This window comes from Panthera tigris, chromosome B2 (assembly GCF_018350195.1).
Source record: "Panthera tigris isolate Pti1 chromosome B2, P.tigris_Pti1_mat1.1, whole genome shotgun sequence".
Classification (NCBI taxonomy): Eukaryota; Metazoa; Chordata; class Mammalia; order Carnivora; family Felidae; genus Panthera; species Panthera tigris.
Genome location: NC_056664.1, coordinates 3,389,834 through 3,408,755, shown reverse-complemented (window position 1 = coordinate 3,408,755; position 18,922 = coordinate 3,389,834). Strand labels below are relative to the sequence as shown.

General features: G+C 43.7%; 1 protein-coding gene across 2 annotated transcripts; it reads right to left on the bottom strand.

Moving 5' to 3' along the window:
- Window positions 1-8,805: 8,805 nt before the first annotated feature.
- Window positions 8,806-18,776, bottom strand: LOC102957157 (histone H2B type 1-J). 2 transcript variants are annotated; one of them, XM_042985549.1, is made up of 4 exons: window positions 18,374-18,776; window positions 15,858-15,996; window positions 13,138-13,266; window positions 8,806-10,530 (listed from the first exon to the last, which is right to left on the bottom strand). In XM_042985549.1, exon 1 carries the CDS (start codon window positions 18,755-18,757, stop codon window positions 18,377-18,379), a length of 381 nt encoding a protein of 126 aa, XP_042841483.1. In that variant the 5' UTR covers window positions 18,758-18,776; the 3' UTR covers window positions 8,806-10,530; window positions 13,138-13,266; window positions 15,858-15,996; window positions 18,374-18,376. The 2 variants fall into 2 exon arrangements, 1 of the variants encoding a protein (XP_042841483.1); XR_006217448.1 differs by lacking the exons at window positions 15,858-15,996; window positions 18,374-18,776 and having other exon boundaries at window positions 8,806-9,149; window positions 9,681-10,530; window positions 13,138-13,389.
- Window positions 18,777-18,922: the final 146 nt, after the last annotated feature.

Sequence of the window (18,922 nt, the reverse complement as noted above, 5' to 3'; positions counted from 1 at the left end):
CAATACTTTCGCCCGGGAGGGGAGGGATCGCCGTTCTAACTTGAAGGGCTGGGTGGATTTTGAGAGAAGCTGCAGGCTTCTGAGGCCGCTGCAACTTACACGTCGCCTCTGCTGACGGCTCGTGGCATCGTAGCTCACCACGTCTCCCTGTGTTAAGACGAGGTCAGTCACCGAAACACGCGAGTGCAGCCGTAGCCAACCCTGGGGCAGCTCAGATGATCACGTCACCCTCCTCGCAAGTCCGCCCCCCTCTCTGGACTGGGACCTTGCAGCCCGAGAGGGGGCTGGGAAATGAGAGATACTGGTGACCCGGCCACAGCGTGCGAGCCTGGTGGGCGTGTTAGTACCCGACGTTCTCCGTCTTTGTTCCTACTTTCAGCGTCTGCTTCAGGGAGTCGGGTCGATTCGGCAGAACCGGAAGATGTTTCTGCAGAAAAGCATTAATCCAACAAGAAGCTCTTTGCCCGAACGTGTGTTCCAACCCCTTGTAAAGACCCTTCAACGTATAATAAATCTTCAGTTGAGTTCAAGTCTTAAAAATCTTGTGTTGTGGCGCACATGAAACTGAACAGGATTCAACACGAAACGAGGGCTTAAGACAGAGACTGTGAAGCTATTCGAGCTGCCTTTTAATAACCTCTGCGGCCGTTACTGCCTGCAGGACCTTGAGCTCTTTGCGGCCACCTCTGTCTTTCAGGTTCGTCCTCTGTAAATGGGGGGAAAGTAGAAAAGCCCTTTTCAGAATTAAACATGTTAGTATCTGTAAAGTTATTAGTACAGGAACCGAAGCCAATGATAGATTGTTTCCATGCTGTTTTACTCCTATTATTAGTGTCATTATCAAACTGTTTTCTACTTTGCTTGAGTCTATTACCTCTTTATTGTGAAGGAGTCTGGATCCGGCTACAGTCAGCGATCGTTGGAGCCTCTGGCGTGGGTTCATCCAGATGTGCCCACCACAGACATTCATCTCAGCTCCTCGTGGCCCCGGGTCCGCTGGTCACCTCTGGTCCCCTCCGCTAGGCGGTTCCAGTGGGAGGGACAGCAGAGTGGGCTGTGGGAGTTTGCAGTGCGCCTGCATACCATCAAGGACCTTTCCTGGTGTCTTCAGACCTGGGTTCTCCCCGGGAGGAGGGCATGAGGTCACCTTCTGGGCTAGCACAGAAACCGGGACTGTTCGTCGCGTGACCCCCAACATGCGGTAAGTAGATATTGTTCTAGACTTCGGGAGGTCGAGAGAGAGGGAGAGAGAGAGAGAGAGAACCCCAAGGTGGGGGGGCGACGCAGGGCTTGATCTCACAACCGTGAGATCATGACCATGAGACCACGACCCGAGCTTAAATCAAGAGTCAGATGCTTAACCAACTGAGGCACCCAGGCGCCCCTCTAATTTGTTTTTCTGATGAGGAAGACTTCAGATTAGAACTGCAAAAATAAATCAGTGATTTAAAAACCTGACTTAATTCTAAATACTAGGTTTTGCTCAACGTGGAGCTGAACCAGACCCCAGAAGCCACAGTTCAAGGGTGGGTTTGTTTCTTTCTCTGGCATCTTTCCAAGAGGTAGCATTCGGCTGCTTCTGGATGGGGGAAAGGAAGGGGGCGGCCAGAACCTTATAGAACAAGGACCCTCCCCTATAGACCGTGGGCATTCACTTTCAAATGTCCCCTCTCTGCAAAGACAGCTTTCCTACTATCCTCCCTTTCTCATCTTATAGTCTAATAAACTTTTGTCTACTGCTCATTTTGATGGAGTTTTGGGGTGATAGTGGGGTGGTCCGGAGCCGATGGCCAAGAAAGAATTCTTGAAGACGTCTTTGGTGCAAAAAAAAAAAAAAAAAAAAAAAAGGCGATATTATTAAAGCATGGAGACGGGACCCGTGGGCAGGAAGAGCTTCACGGGGTCGTGACGGGTAACTCATTATATACCCTCAAGTTGGGAGTGGGTCAGGGATAGAGTAAGTCTCTAAGGAATTTTGGAAGCAAGGTTTCCGGGACCTTGAGGGGCTGGTGTTGTGAGAAAAACACCATTTATTACCGCTTAGTAAAACCCCAGTCGTGAGACCCTTCAGATGTATATCAGGGGGCCATATGCTTAGAGTATGATTGCCAGCATATACTTGGGGCAGTTGAGATCAAGGAAGTTTCCAATGGAATTTTTATATGTTAAAGTAGACTCACAGGAGGATAATGTTGAGCCAAGGTTCTCTTTTGCCCCCAGCAAAGTGCCATCATGGAGGCAGCTGAACTCCCAGAGGGAGGTCACTCTACCAGTTTCAAGGAATGTTAATGGGCTGTAGGCAGTAAGGGAATTTAATTTTTCATTTGCCTTAGTTTCCCCCATCACCGTGGCCAGCACTGAAAGCCCTTTCCTTCATTCTTGGGCGGCCAGGAGTGTCCGAGGAACATCACACATGTCCCACCTGCAGGCGGGGGTGCTGTAACCTGTACTTGGCCCTCAGCTCGCCCCGCGCTCCCTCATCAATTTTGTTTCCCCCTTTTCATTCTTCGAAGCGGCGAGACAACAAATCCCGGGCACTGAGGTAAAGAATCCCACAAGAACATCGTTTCCATATGTGAACTAGAGTTCTCGTCCCTTATTTGTGGGCTTTTCAGATTGAATTTAAAAAGGTGTATTACAGACTTGATCTATCCTATGATATTTTTACTATGACTGAAAAATGACATTTTTACTTGTTTGAAACAACTTTATTAAAGCGTTATTGGCATGTGACAAACTGCGGATATTTATTTGTTTTGATTTTTTTAATGTTTTATCTCTCGTTTGAGAGACACAGAGAGAGAGCAAGCAGGGGAGGGGCAGAGAGAGTGGGAGACACAGAATCTGAAGCAGGCTCCAGGCTCTGAGCTGTCAGCACGCAGGGCTCGAACCCATGAACCGTGAGATCATGACCTGAGCCGAAGTCGGAAGCTTAACCAACTGAGCCACCCAGACCCCCCAAACTGCACATATTTAAAGCATACATCTAATGAGCTTTGATAGATGTATACACATGAAACCATTACCCCCATCAAGATAGCGAACTCCCCCCCTCACCCCTAAAGTCTCCTTGTCCCCTTCTAGAATACTGTTCTCCTGCCCCCTCTGACTCCATCTCCAAGGGACCTGATGGGTCTCCATTTGTAAGGATGTCTCACTCTCTGTCCCAGGAAGAGAAACTCTCAGCCATGAAAAAGCTGCTGACTTAAATCTGCATAACAACCTCACCCTCCTTTACAGTTTTTCCTGGGAACCTCGCCTCACTGGCCTTCCTAACCTCCAACTGCTTTCTTCTGTCTTGGGCTGAAGATGATATTTAAGGTGGTGCCATTTCAGGGAGTTTCGCTCAGTTTTCCTGGGCCTGTCCCATGCATACACGAGGTAGACATATTATTAAGCTTCTGTTTTCCTCTTGTGAATCTGCCTTTTGTTACAGGTCTGTAACAGGTCTGTTACAGGTCTGTGGCTGTGGGGTCTCAGCCACAGCACCTAGGAGGGCAGAGGGGAAACTGTCATCCGCTACGTAAGCTCCCCGATGAGAATGCAGGCTGGCAGGGGTCTGGATGGAAGCCCTGGGAGCCGCTAGGCCGACGCTGCGGCTAAGTCTTTCCCGGAGCTGAGCATTTACTATCCTGAGATAATACACGTGTATTATTTATAGACACTAAGCTCGTGGCATCACACAAAATTCCACCAAGTAAATTCTAAAGATCTTGTCGGCGTTACTCAACGATTCATAAATCCAGTCTAGCAGACAGAAGTTCTAGGACCTCCAAGGAGCTACACAGAGTGAAAGGCTCTTATAGGCAGAAAGCGGGGAGAAGAAGGAAGTTCTACCAGAAGAGCAGGTTGGTTATTGCCAAGGTTACTTTCCTTTGCAGAAAAGCCTGGGGTCTGTCAGGCGGATTACCCACCTACCTAGTGCTGACCGGGTGATTTCTGATGGACTGGTTTACGATTCCATTCTCTGAGAGAGCTAGAACTGTAATTATCAGTCTGGTGATCCAAGGCTGAACATAAACTCCATCTGGGGCCTATTGTCTTAACAAGGCTCATGTATCCCGCCCAGGCGCGGCAGGAAACTGACACTTTTGTTGGCCAACTGTTCATTCCTTTTCGTTGCCGAGTAGAATTCCATGACATGAATGTACCACACACGGAAGCTATTGACCACTTTGGGGGAGGGGAGGTGAGGAATCTTTTATTTATTTATTTTTTTATTTATTTTGAAAATCGTATTTAAGTTCTGGTTCGTTAACATACAGGGCAATGTCGGTCTCGGGAGTAGAATTCAGTGATTCATCGCTTGCATCCAACACCCAGGGCTGATTCCCACAGGTTCCCTCCTTAGTACCCATCACCCATCTAGCCCAGCCCCCACCCACCTCCCCTCATCAACCCTCAGTTTGTTCTCTGTCTTCAGAGTCTCCTATGGTTTGTTTCCTTCCCTCTTTTTTCTCCCCGCCCCCTCCCCCGTATGTTCATCTGTTTTGTTTCTTAAACTCCACATACGAGTAAAAATCATATGGTACTTGTTTTTTTCCCTGATTGACTTCTTTCACTTATTATCTATTTATCTTTTGATGACCATTTAGACAATTTCCAGATTTGGGCTAATACAAATAGGGCTTCTATGAACATGTGTATGCAGATCTTTATACGGTGAAGGGTAGTGGAATATTCCGTCGCAGAATAGGCCACTTTGGCATATTGGTTGTTTTGAGTAAAGTTACTTGAGAAGCAGCTGGTTCAAGAAGAACACTGATGGGGGAGCGCGGGGCAAGCTGAGGGCCAAGTACAGGTTACAGCACCCCCGCCTGCAGGTGGGACATGTGTGATGTTCCTTGGACACTCCTGGCCGCCCAAGAATGAAGGAAAGGGGTTTCAGTGCTGGCCACGGTGATGGGGGAAACTAAGGCAAATGAAAAATTAAATTCCCCTACTGCCTACAGCCCATCGACAAGTCCTCGAAACCGGCAGAGTGACCTCCTCTAGGAGCTCAGCTGCCTTGACGATGACACTTTGCTGGGGGCAAAGAGAGAACCTTAGCTTAATAGTATCCCAACCTTGAGGAGCCTGCAAGTCAATTTCCTTTATCTCAGCTGCCCCAAGATACATGCTGGCAATCGTACTCCAAGCTTATGGCCCCCTGATATGCATCTGAAGGGTCTTAAGACAAGTTTTATTAAATGGTAATAAATGGTGTTTCCTTAGCAACAGCTAGCCCCTCAAGGTCCTGGAACCCTTGCTTCCAAAATTCCTTTAGAGACTTACTCTATCCCTGACCCCCTCCCAACCTGCGGGTACATAATGAGTTACCCGTCACGACCCCAGTGCAGCTCTTTCTGCCCACGGGTCCTGTCCCCATGCTTTAATAAAATCACCTTTTTGCACCAAAGACGTCTCGAGAATTCTTTCTTGGCCTTCGGCTCCAGATCCCACAAATCCCTCACCACTCCGAAACTTCATCACTCTGACCCTCATTTTCCCCCCAGAAAGCAGGAAATAAATCTCCCATGTGAAAGACAACCTCCCTGTACCAGAAGGGCAGAAGACCCAGGGATGGGACTTTAGGGTCAAGGAGGCTGTATAGACAAATCTTGTGACTTCACGAATTTAACCACCCTAAACCCAAACTGTCTTGTCAATTCTTCACAGATGTATTGTTTGTCTACAAGGTATAATAGCCACCTGCTTTGCTCATGTCCTTGAGTCTCATGTTTTTATGGGGCCCCCGCACATATGAAACTAAATTTGTTTTTCTCCCGTTAATCTGTGTCATGTCAATTTAATTGTCAGATGAGACCAAGAAGCTAGAAGGAAAGAAGGAAAATCTTTCCATGCTTACAATGATCATATGTTTCATTTTCTTTTGAGTACGAACCTAGGGGTGCAATAGTTGAATCATGTCGTAGATTATATGATTAAATTTTTAAGACCCTGTCAAATTATTTTCCATTTTCGATTTATAGCACAACTCTACGAGAGTTCTGGTTCCCTCGTGTCCTTCCCAACACTTTGCATGATTAATCTTTTTACCTTTAGCTTTTCAAATAGGTGTAGTGGTATTTGGTTGTGATTTTAATTTGCATTTCCCTGAGAGCTAATGATATGCAGTATCTTTTCCCTGTGGTTATTTGCAGCCCCATATTTTCTTATAAAGTATCTGTTCATCTCTTTTGCCCATTTATTTAACTGAGTCCCTTATTCTCTCAGTGTTGAAATGTTGAGCATGCTTTAAATACAGTCCTTTATCAAATAAGGGAATTTGCAACGATTTGTCCCAGTTTGTGACTTGACTTTCTCCCAGTGGGATTCTCTTGTCTTTTGAAGAACAAAGTTTGTTCATGTTAAAGAAGCCTAATTTGTCAATTTGTTCCTTTTTGGATCATATTTCTGATGTCATGTCTACAACTCTTTGCCTAACCCAAGGTCACAAAATTTTCTCCTACATTTTCTTCTAGGAGTTTTGTAGTTTTTAGCTTTATGTTTAAGTGTGTGATAGATTTTGGGGTAGTTTTTGCAAATTATGGACCCAAGTTGTCTGTGTGTGTGTGTGTGTGTGTGTGTGTGTGTGTGGATATTGAATTTTTCCATTTATTAAAAAAGATATCCTTTTTCTACCAGTTTGCCTTTGGGCCTCTTTTAAACAATAAATGAAATTTATTTAAATTTCAATTTCTGATTGTTGTCAGTATAGTAAAATACAGTTGAGTTTTGTATATTAACTTTGCGTCCTGTAACCTTTCTGAACTCACTCATTAGTCTTAGTAGGTTTTTGTAGATTCAGTACAAATGCTTCCTTTTCAATTTGGATGACTCTTTCTCTCTTTCTTTCTCTCCCTCCGCCTTTCTCCCTCTCTGTCTCTCTCTATCTTATTCTTTTTCCTTTTTCTTGATTTCACTGACTAGAATTTCCGATAAAACATTAAATAGAAGTAGTGAGAGCAGACATAGCAATCTTATTCACAGTCTTAGCGAGAAACCATCATTCTTTTTAAGAATGTAGTTAGTTGAGTTTTTTGGTAGACGCCCTTTATCAGGGTGAAAACATCTGTTCCAGAGTTTGCTGAGAGGTTTTATCAGAGATGGATATTGTCAAATGAGTTTCTGCATCTATTGAGATGATCATATGTATTTTCTTTTTTAGTTTGTTAATGCAGTGTATTACACTGATTGATTTTCTAATGTTCAACCAGCCTTACATTTTAGGGATAAACCAGGGGTGTTTGATCATGATGTATGATTCTTTTAATATATCAATTGATTTTAATTTCTAAAATTTCGCTTAGAATTTTTGCATCTGTGTTCATGAAGGATATCGGTCAGTAGTTTTCTTTGTTTGTAATGTATTTGCCTCGTTTTAGCATCAAAATGATACCCTCATCATAGAATGGGTTAGGATCGGTGTTTGCAAACATTTTCTTGAAGGTGCCAAATAATAAGTATTTTAGGCTGTGCAGGCCGTAGGGTCTCTGTCACTCCTCTGCTGTTGAAGTGAAAAAGTAACCACAGATTCTACATGAATGAATGGCGTAGCTGTGCTCTAATAACACGCTATTACCAAAATCAGCTGAAGGGCTGGATTTAGTCTACAGACCACTGTTTGCCAACCCCTGAATTAGGAAGTTTTTCTCCCCGAATCTAACACTTATGAAAATGTAAAGACCATCATAAAAGAAGAACAAGTTTGGGGGACTACTGGATATCAACCCCTATCTTAAGCTATGGTAATAAGGGTGATTGGTATTGGGCTAAAAATATACCCACATGTATACAGTCACCCGATTTGCAACAAATAGAACACTTCAGTGCAATGGTCTAAGGGTTGTCTTTTTAATAAACTGCGTTGGGTCAATGATACGTCCATATGGAAACATCCATATGGAAAAGACCCTTACAAATCAATAAGTAAATGATAAATAACCCAATAAAAAATGGTCAAAGATATTAATAATCTCCACTAAATGGTATTCGATGTACAGTAACCATATGAAAGGGTACATAACATCATTACTCATGAAGGAACTGAAAATTAAAATAACAGAATAGCGCTGTACATCTTCCCAGAAGGACAAAAATTAACAAGCCTGACAAGATAAAGGCAAAAATATGAAGTAATTAAAATCATTTTATATTGCTCACAGGAGACTGAGTTGGTCTGTATTATCTATTTTGGAAAAATATTTGTCAGCGTTTCTGACAAGCGAACATATGACTACCTTATAAACAGTCGATTCTGCTCCTAATTATATGCCTGAAATGAATGGATGCATAAGTTCACCAAAATACATACACAAAAATATTCATAGAGCTTATTATATTCATAATACCCAAACAAACTAAAAGCCTCTGAAAAGTAACCGAGCGTATGAAATTTAAATTGTTAGCATTTCCTGAAATTGTCTTGTAAGCATTCTTAAAGCACAAATTAACACTTCAGCCCTAAATTGTCACCATTTCTTCCGGGCCACTAGGAGTCAATCAAATATTTTATCATGTGTATATTATTTTTAATCAATAAAGAAATCTAAGAGCTCAAATTACAAACTTGAAAGTACTGACCTTGTGGGCGCCTGGGTGGCTCAGTCAGCTAAGCATCTGACTTTGGCTCAGGTCATGATCTCACAGTTTATGAGTCCGAGCCCCATATCGGGCTCTCTGCAGTCAGTGTGGAGCCCACTTCAGATCACGTCTCCTTCTCTCTCTGCCCCTCCCTGGCTCCTGCTTTCTCTGTCTCAAAAATAAATAAAAACACCAAAAAAAAAAAACAACAACAAAAAAAAAACAACAACGCCTAAAGTATTGACTTCATAGCATAATTAATGAAGATATATTAAATTCACATACAAAGTCATAAATTCAAATATACTGTGGTTTGTTCATCTCCAGTTTGTCACTTCTTTACATAAGATGGTTTTTTTTTTTATCAAGCACATAAATAAAAATATTTTAAAGTGGCATTTGAATCAATCATGCTGGAAAGTCCAAACACGATGTGTAAACTACCAACTTGCCCTGTTATCAGAATAGAACAGAAGGAAACCGGCGAGGATACTTTCTGAGTTTACGAAAGTAGTTTGGAAGGTCTCTGGTTCTACTCCTTCTGCACGGAGGAGGCCATTCTTCCAAGGTTGTGTTCACGGGGCCTGAAGGACAGAAAATGGGAGTAAGTGGAAACGCGGTGTGGGATACTAGAGCCGGGGGGCTGTGGGCTGAGGGAGGCCCTGAACATCTCACTTTGTTTCTGGTGGCAGGATTACTGGGATTAAGTGTAAAGGCCCCTCTGGTCTCTTCTATTAGACTGAGAGCAGGGGTGATGTCTGACTCCTCTCTGCTTCCCAGAACGATGGAGTTTTGGAGTGGTGGCGGGTCCGGAGCCCACAGCCAAAAAAATTCTTGTAGACGTCTTTGGTGCCAAAGGTGATTTTATGAAAACACGGGGACAGGACCCGTGGGCAGAAAGAGCTGCGCTGGGGTCAGAAGGAGTGACTGATTAGGGAGGCCCCCAGAGGGACTGCGATGTGCTACAGAGGACTCCTAAAATGCCAGAGGCCTTTCTGTTATCAAGCTAAGCTTGTCCCTTAGGACAGGAGGGGGTTCCTGGAGAAATGCTCTACTCCGGATTTGCCTCAACTATTTGCCAACGGGCTGCAGGTTACTAAAAAATGGAATTTTACCTGTCATTTCCCTCTTGCCTCTGTTCTCCGCAGCGCTGTGGAGGGAGGGTGACATTAGGGCTCCAGGAGAATGAGTGATTTACCGAGAAATGGGTAACTGAAGGACAGGCTCACATGCAGGGGCTCCCGTGTAGGAACAGGTCTGGTCTCAGGTTACCTGCCTCAGGTCACTAAGTTGCACCTGCCGAGAAGTTTCAGCCCCGCTAGTTAGTAAGGAAAGAGTTCCAAGCTAGATAATGAGAAAAGTAGGCAGGAGAACCGTGAGAAGAACATCACCGCTGGCCATTTGAGTTAAAGTGGGGGGTTGGGGGTGGGGGCTGAGAGTACACGTTGATGTTTCTGTTTGTATAAAGAAGTTCCAGATGGCTGCACCCCAAACTGGTGAACGTGCTTCTTTGTGATCGATGGGGGAGCTCGGCGGTCGAGGAGGACGGTGGGAGCAGGGCTCTTTCTTGTGTTCTTTATATAAGCAATTATTAAACCTTCGCAGCGGACTGATAGAAACCGGAAATAAAACAAAGCTCTAGCTGCATTACCCAAAATGGCCACAAGGTGCCGACAGAGTCCAACGCTCTCCCCGGGCGCGGGAGGCGGTGGTTGGGGGAGGGGTGGGAGGAGGAGACCTGGCCGGGAGCCCCTCCCCGCTTGCCGACCCCTCTGCCTGTTCCTGCGGTTCAGTCGCTGGAGTCGCTGTCTGTGTCACCCTTTGTCCCAAAGAGAAATCGCTTCGTTAACCGGGCTCACTTACAAAAGTCGGGGAGGCAGGCAGGGAAGGGACTGAGGCGGGATGGAAGCTACACAAGTCCTCCTCAGTTACAGCGTCTCGCCCACAGGGTGTCACTCTCCGCGCCTACATTGGGCGGAAGGGGGACAGTGTAAAGAAACCACGTATTACGTCAATCATGAATATTGTCACAAAAGTCCCAACAGATGCAGAGTTGAACAAAACACAAGATCCTTGCACCTAAATTTAGAAGTGATGATCTGTAACATCATCCAATATCTAGTGCTTACAAAGAAAACCCCTCAATTGCCTCGAATACTTTTTTACAATAATTTATTCTATCTGAAGTAGGATTCCATTGGTTGCTATGTCTCTCAGATCTATTTTAAAGCGTAACCCTTATCCAAATGTCCAAATTAGCCGAGTTGGCTCTCCAGAAAAGGGTTGAGAAACAATCTGGGTGATGGCAATTCTCACTGCTCATGGATTGTCATTGCTTGTAGACATTTTCTGCGAAAAGTGCTGGGGAGAAGAGTTATTTTATAAGAAGAAATACTGACGTTTTCATGTGAAAAGTTAATATCTTTCCCAAATGTCCATCGACTGATGAATGGATGAAGAGGGTATGGTATATATACACAATGGAGTATTACTCGGCCATCAAAAAGAATGAAAGCTTGCCATTTGCAATGACATGGATGGAGCTAGAGTGTGTTATGCTAAGTGAAATAAGTCAGAGAAAGACAACTATCCTATGTTTTTACTCACATGTGGAATTTAAGAAACAAAATAAATTAACATATGGAAAGCAGGGGGGAAAAAAAGAAAAAAGAGGGAAACAAACCTTAAGAGACCCTGAAAGATCTAGAACAAACTGAGGGTGGGGGATGGGCTGGATGGGTGATGGGTATCAGGAGGGCACCTGTTGTGATGAGCCCCGGGTACTGTATGCAATTGATGAATCACTGAATCCTGCTCCTGAAACCAATGTTGCACTGCCTGTTAACTAACTAGAATTTAAATAAAAATCTGAAAAGAGAAAAAAGTTAAATCCTTAAGTTTATAATTGAAGCTCCTCTGAAACTCGTAGTTTTTCAACACAATAAACAAATTTGTTTTCTATATCCATAGATAAAATGGGAAAAGGTATCTTAACACTTTTATTATTCTCACTTAGGAACTAGAAGGAAAGAGAGAAGAAAAGAAGGTCTGAACCTAAAAATCTGACCTCGGGTGAGATCGAGGTCAGATTTCAGCACAGACTTTTCAACCCCTTTTTCATTTTAAGTTGACATTCACTAATATTTTCTCCTTCCCAAATTAAGGAAGAAAGAGCCTAGAAGCGTGGATGTTGCAAAATAGCTTAAGAGAAAATGCCTCCTCTAAGGGGGTATAATGTAATATTCTTTTCTTCGTGGTTAGTACTTTTGTTTCCTGTTTCAGAAGTCCTTCCCTATAGTGAGATCATATTTTCCTAGCTGATCTTTTTTTTTTTTTTTTTTTTTTTTTGGGACAGAGAGAGACAGAGCATGAACGGGGGAGGGGCAGAGAGACAGGGAGACACAGAAGCGGAAACAGGCTCCAGGCTCTGAGCCATCAGCCCAGAGCCTGACGCGGGGCTCGAACTCACGGACCGCAAGATCGTGACCTGGCTGAAGTCGGACACTTAACCGACTGCGCCACCTAGGCGCCCCTGATCTTCTAAAAGGCCTTAGTGGTTTTCTATTTACACTTAGGGGGTCTTCCTACAATCACCCATAACCAACTGCACTCATCAATTTTTTTTTTGAGCAGCCTATCGTTTCCTCACTAACGTGAAATTTCAACAAAAAATTAGATGCGATCCTTGGCTTTCTATCTAATTCAGTTGGTAAATGTGTTCATCTCTGTGCATTGCCACCCAGTATCAGCTAAGTGTTTTATCACATCAGGTTCTACCTCTCATCAAGAGTTTCTTGGGTTTGTTTTTGTTTTGTTTTGATTTTTTTTTTTTTTACCATTTTGCTCTTTAAATAAATGTTAGGATTAGCTTCCAAATTCCAAAACTGACATTAGGATTTTGACTGGAATTACCGTGAATACCGATTTTAGAAGACCTGACATCTTTAATATTTCGTGCCCATGAATGTATTATATCGTTTCATTTAATGCCTTTAAATAAGGGTCTGATATCATTGGATTTCTTCTTGACCCATTATATTTACAGCAGCTATTATATGGTTCTATTACATATATTTAGTAATGTGTGAAAAAGTTTGTGGTTACATAGAAATTCAATTAATTCGTGCAAATTGAGAAGTAAACCTTGGCCAAAGACCAAAATACACTCTTTTCCACATATTGCTTTTCCGTGACAGTGACGATGTTCTCGTTTTGCCTGTCTCAGTCATATCCTAAGAGCAGAGGCAGAATCAGTTCAGTTATAGAAAATAGCTCGTAATCCCGAATCCACTGTTCTTCTGGTTCCACGGTGAGGCCATATGTATACTGTGTCACCTGTAGAGTTATGTGGCACCAAGACACCATGAATAAGACAGTAAAGGAGAAGGAAAGAAACACCAGAGATTAGGTTAAATAGCCAACTACACACGTGAAATCTCACAGGAGGAGACCGGGTAGACAGCACAATTTTTTTTTTTTTTCAGCTCGGTTATCTGAAAACCGTTTCACCAAGTGACCCATTCGTAAGAATTATTAAAACTTTGTGTACTTATGAATTTTGTAGTAACTTACATCAGTGTAGTTTAACTTGTACTTGAAGGTTTCTGAGACTAAGTCGACCGGCTTCCATTGTATCTTTTTTATGACGGCCTTTTAAAGAACACTCCAACGTTCTCTGTCCCAGGTGCCTGCCTGTCCCTCCTAAAAACAGAGGGTGTGGGAGGGAAGAAGGAAAACAAAAACTTATACAAGATTGAGAAACAGAGGAATCCGAAAGCCCAAAGTCCTCAAGACTTCCCACATGTCTCTCTCATTCTCTTTTTTTTTATTTTTTTAAATGTTTATTTTTTAGAGAGAGAGAGAAACAGAGCGCAAGCAGGAGAGGGGCAGAGAGAGAGGGAGGGAGACATAGAATCCGAAGCAGCCTCCAGGCTCTGAGCCGTCAGCACAGAGCCCGATGCGGGCCTCGAATCCACAAACCGTGAGATCATGACCCGAGCCAAAGTCCGATGTTTAACCAACTGAGCCACCCAGGTTCCCCCTTCCCATATGTCTCTTAAGTCAGTCCGTGAATCTAATTAAAATTGTTTTACTTTATATCAGAAATGGCTCATTTTTTGTAAATCAATAAAATTTAACAGTGTGATCTCAGTCTCTGCTGGCAGACATATTCCTCCTTTGAGTACTAAAGCTTTTAAGAACAAAAGAAACGAAAATCCAATAAACTCAACAGAGAGAGCCCTGAGATGCAAGGATGGAAAGTGGGTGTTTTTTGAGCTGGTGACTAACCCTAAGAGCAGAGGGACTACCCCCTTTCTGCCTCTTTGTTCTTTGGCCAATGTGTTTTGGCAATGGCAGAAATTATGCCTATTTGTCACTCTTCGGTACCTATACATTATCCAGTTGAATGGCACTCCAATAACTTGCCAAACTCCTAGATGCCACTTTAACAGAGTCTCCCAGTAATTGGTAAGGCTGTGCTCATGAAGGATGTGGTGCCCATGAAGACTGGTGAGTCCCATGCCATCTTCCCATTGCCTTACCCTTTTTCTAAAATGACCCGAATGCTGTGAGATAGAGGCACAAAGTATTCAGGAAGTTCATGGATAATCTTGCCAGCGACGGCATGAGAGAAGGTGAAACACACCAAATCTAGAGTAAGTGTCTGTGTCAGTGAAGTCCAATAGCTGCCTCATCCATGACAACATGGATCCAGGAAGAGCGGTCCCGGCACATGGGTCACTTAGCAGTGCCAGGATCCAGGTCAACTCTGGTGAGCTAAGTCTATACCAAAGAGCTTGTGGGTAACCTCCAGCAGCATCACCCTGGCCACCTTGCTGGGGCCGTAGGAAGGGTGTTGAGAAAAAGAAACTTCGTGACTTGCACTTGGTGGCTGTCGTATGCCTGAGTACCGATAGCCTCCTCGGAAGGACACACCTGTTGGTTCGCATCCACAAGGGCCAACGTCATTCTTACACTCTGGGACCATTCTGAGTCCATCCATATCACTCGTCCCCCAAATTTGTCCCCAAACCTCCACTTTTGTCCCCTTCAAACCCTTGCCCAGCCAGACACACATACATCAGTTTAGCTCGATATCTTAGATCATTTCTCTTTCCAGCAAAACCAGACAATGAGATGCCATTCTCCTCTCTTTTCTGTTGTCTTTCATGGGTACTTTTGAGCGGGACGTTGTTATTACTCGTTCTAATACTGCCCTTTTGACTGGTGTCAGCAGTGGTATTAGCTCAAATATGTTGAAGCCTTACTATATGCAACACATTGTTAACACAGCAATTCACAAGGGGCGCCTGGGTGACTCAGTCGGTTAAGGGTCTGACTTTGGCTCGGGTCATGATCTCACGGTTGGTGGGTTCGAGCCCCGCGTCGGGCTCTGTGCTGACGGCTCAGAGCCTGGAGCCTGCTTCAGATTCTGTGTCTCCCTCTCTCGGCCTCTCCCCTGCTCATGCTCTGTGTCTCTCTGTCTCTCAATAATAAATAAATGGCAAAAAAAAATTTTTTTTTGAAGATATTAATTCACGAGAAGCACTACCAAATCCTCCTTTGGAAATGAGGAAGAAAGCGACAGAAATTAAAGTCATGTGTAAATGCAAATTTCAAGTGGCAGGGCCTAGTTTCAAACCTAGGTAGTGTTTCTCAATCAGGTATTGACAGGAAAAGTCCTCAGGCTATTGAAAAATAGCAAAAAACATAACTATGTTTCAGAAGTAGAAATAATTGGGGTGTGAGCTACTTGCTCTAAAAATTATTTTCCTCCTTCAGCACTTGCTCAGGCCGAGCCTTGCGTGTATCACTTCCTCCTGACGATCAAGTACCGATGTATACGTCATAGTCTTGTCGATCTGATGGTGTACAGGTAATAGCAGAAGAACAAACAACGTGTTCTTCTGGTGTCCCGATGTCAAACAAATAGTATCGTTTCCACAGTGAGGGTGAAGCAATACATTTGCAAAGACTGGAGAAAATACTAGTAATGTGCAAAACAAATGCTTCAGGTATGCCAAACAGTGTTCTTAAAATTCAAAAATTCCATTCTAGACTTATGGGCAGAAGGCATAGGCCTTCATGGAATGCAGACTCTAAACAGGGTTGCATATCCAACATTTGGGGACAATATCAGGAAAAGTGGTTCTTCGAAATTAAAGCTTAGCATAAGTCGTTCAAATCAATACTTTGGAAATATGGTTATTATGAACTGGGTATTTGCCATGTATCATCAAAACTTGAAAATAAAATTGACAAAAGTTATAATGGAATGAGCTTTAACGTACCAAAGATAGAGTTGAAGAACAGATATCCGCATAGGTATCTAGATATAGGGTCATGCATCTTTCAATGGACTTTGTCAGCGTGTCTCTATTAACTCCCTGGGGAATGGGTGCCTTGATTTCCACAACCGATGTAGATTAGCTGACAAAGAAATATGTGCACGGTAGAAACATGAAATATCATTTGATATAGCATAGCTTGAAAAAAGATTTCTTACAAACAGCCGGTTCATCTAACACAATGTTCAAGGCATCATTGTGGTTTATGATCTCTGGGGAAGATGGGCCAAATAGTCATAAGTATTTGAGCAACAAATGTGTGTATTTTGGGATAAGATATAACACCATGTACAATGTACACTTTTGTAAATGACATACTGTATTAGGTTAGCTTTGAACCAATTCTTCTGAAGCTGGTTAGAAGTAGGTTAAAGTGATAACAGTTTAGGGGAGCCTGAGTGGCTCCCTCAGTTAAGCGTCTGACTTTGGCTCCAGTCATGACTCAAGCCCCACATCGGGCTCTGTGGTGACAGCTCGGAGCCTGGAACCTGCTTCGGATTCTGTGTCTCCCTCTCTCCCTGCCCCTCTCCCGCTTGTGCTCAGTCTCTCTCAAAAATAAACAAACATAAATAAATAAATAAATACATAAGTACATATAAATACATAAATAAAGTGTAACAGTTTTTCAAGCAAAGGATTAAACTCTTGCCTTATTTATAAGGGGACCCCATCCAGGTGCAAATAACTCCACAGATGAAAATTTGATTTATTTTTCTGATTTGTGTATGGCTTAAGCAGTTTAATTTTCTGAGTAATAGGATAAATTGGCCGGTTATCTTTTCAACTTTGTTGTTTCCAAAAAACACTTAGTTTTCACAAAGTTTCATCTGGGAATGGACTATTGCCTACGACTCATCCTCTGTCCCAATCCCTCTGCTTTTTCCACGAATTCGGGCTTTGTATTCTCATTTCTGTATCCTATAGCACAAACAACAAGAACAAAAAGTATTTAGCTTGAACATTATCATCTGATTACTTGGATTAATGGAGAGGATCAGGGGGCTCATATGACAGAAGAAGTGACAAAAATTATGTTGTTTCCAGGTACTCGGTTATCATTAGCGTGGGGTGGAGATGAAGGAAAGAATTTTCTCTTTTCTTCCTTCTTTATTTTTCCTGTCTTGACTGCACATTTTCTGTGGGGAAACATACAGCAAACCACTTAGTAGCAATTCAAATAGATCTGCATGAGGAACTATACGGAGGCAGTTCCCAAATGCTGCACAAGGAAAGGGAATTTCGGAGAGCAGGCCAGATTGACGTGGGCACTGAACCAGGAGTAGGATTCGAGTCAACAAAGGAGAAGCCTATATTTGACATTGGATCTAACAAAACATTGTTTTAGACATTATCGCTGTGTTAAATTTAGATCCGTTTTAGATAAATCGGGTAATTTGTTTATATCAATTAAATGCATTTAAAACTACTACCTAAACCCCAAACCAGCCGGACTGGAGGCTTCCAAATGCTTTACAGATCATGGCTGTTTAGCTAAGAGACACAAGATATTGAAGAATTATAATCTAGAGACACATTGTTGGCTGACTGGTTCTTATTTGTGGCAACCTAACTGACGCGGAGCGTGCTTTTTCCTTACTGGTTCCCAACAATGTCAAACAGCAGATTTAAGCGCCAACCAAAGGAACTTTAAAAGAAACACTGATTCTCGTTTTACAAGAGTCTGGGATAGATGCTATCAAGCTTCTTTGCCTTCACCGAACCCCCAAATAGCCCTGTCTCGTCATGGTAACATTTTCCATTATATGGGTATATGGCAGAAGGAAAGCGGCAGCCTAATTGGAAATACAGCATTGGTACTTCTCAGCCTGAAAACATCTTCAAGATTCCTCTCTCCAACGAAAATTCCAAGAGGAAATACTAAACCTCAGTCCTGACAAGTTTAGAAAGCTTAAGAGGATGAAAACAGGATAGACAGCCGGAGAATATTTACTCTAGGTGCCTGAGTGTGCTGGGCTGGGGGGGGGGGGGGGGGGGGGGCGGGTCTCAGATGCCAGAACCAATCAGGGCGCAGAGAGGAAGGGCGGCAAATTCAAACTGTAGGCGCAACCCCCGAAACCTGGGCACGAGTCCAGCTCTGTTCTCAAGGGGTGACTGGGGAGTATTTGAATTTGCTTCCAGCTTATTTTTTCTCTTCCATCGTTTACTTAATTCTAAAGGTTATTCGGACTGGTGACAGAGCCCTTTTGAAAGTAGCTAGCTCCTAAGTGAGGGACAAGCTCAGAGCCTTTGTTCCTTTGCACAGGAGTCCCAGAGCTTGGCTGAGGCCCAGTATTAGTTTTGCCGCTTAGTTACTGTAATAGGAAAAGCCGGGGATTGTTCAGACTAACTACTGTAATGAGTCACAGGATCAGCACAGAATAAGCAAGTGGCAGCTCTCTCTTTGAGAATATGGGTGGCTCTTAAAAGAGCCGTTAGGGTTCAGTTTGCAGCCAACTCACTGTTCACTTGGCGCTGGTGTACTTGGTGACGGCCTTGGTGCCCTCGGACACGGCGTGCTTGGCCAGCTCCCCGGGCAGCAGCAGGCGCACGGCCGTCTGGATCTCCCGGGACGTGATGGTCGAGCGCTTGTTGTAATGCGCCAGGCGCGACGCCTCGCCCGCGATGCGCTCGAAGATGTCGTTCACGAACGAGTTCATGATGCCCATGGCCTTGGACGAGATGCCGGTGTCGGGGTGCACCTGCTTCAGTACCTTGTACACGTAGATGGAATAGCTCTCCTTGCGGCTACGCTTGCGCTTCTTGCCGTCCTTCTTCTGCGCCTTGGTCACCGCCTTCTTGGAGCCCTTCTTCGGGGCCGGGGCGGATTTGGCTGGTTCTGGCATGATTCAGAACAGCTCACAACTCCTGAAGGAAAAAAAAAGAGAAACTAGGAGAGGGACGTAATGCGCCCCTTTTATATAGAACCACATATGCAAATAAGGCGTAAATTAGAGTCCTGTGTCTGATAGGTGGCTGCTCAGGGCAACGTCAGGAGTGAGTTCTGCCCA

Coding starts and splice junctions, on each gene's coding strand:
- LOC102957157 (XM_042985549.1), bottom strand. CDS start 18,757: ATGCCAGAACCAGCCAAATCCGCCCCGGCCCCGAAGAAGGGCTCCAAG.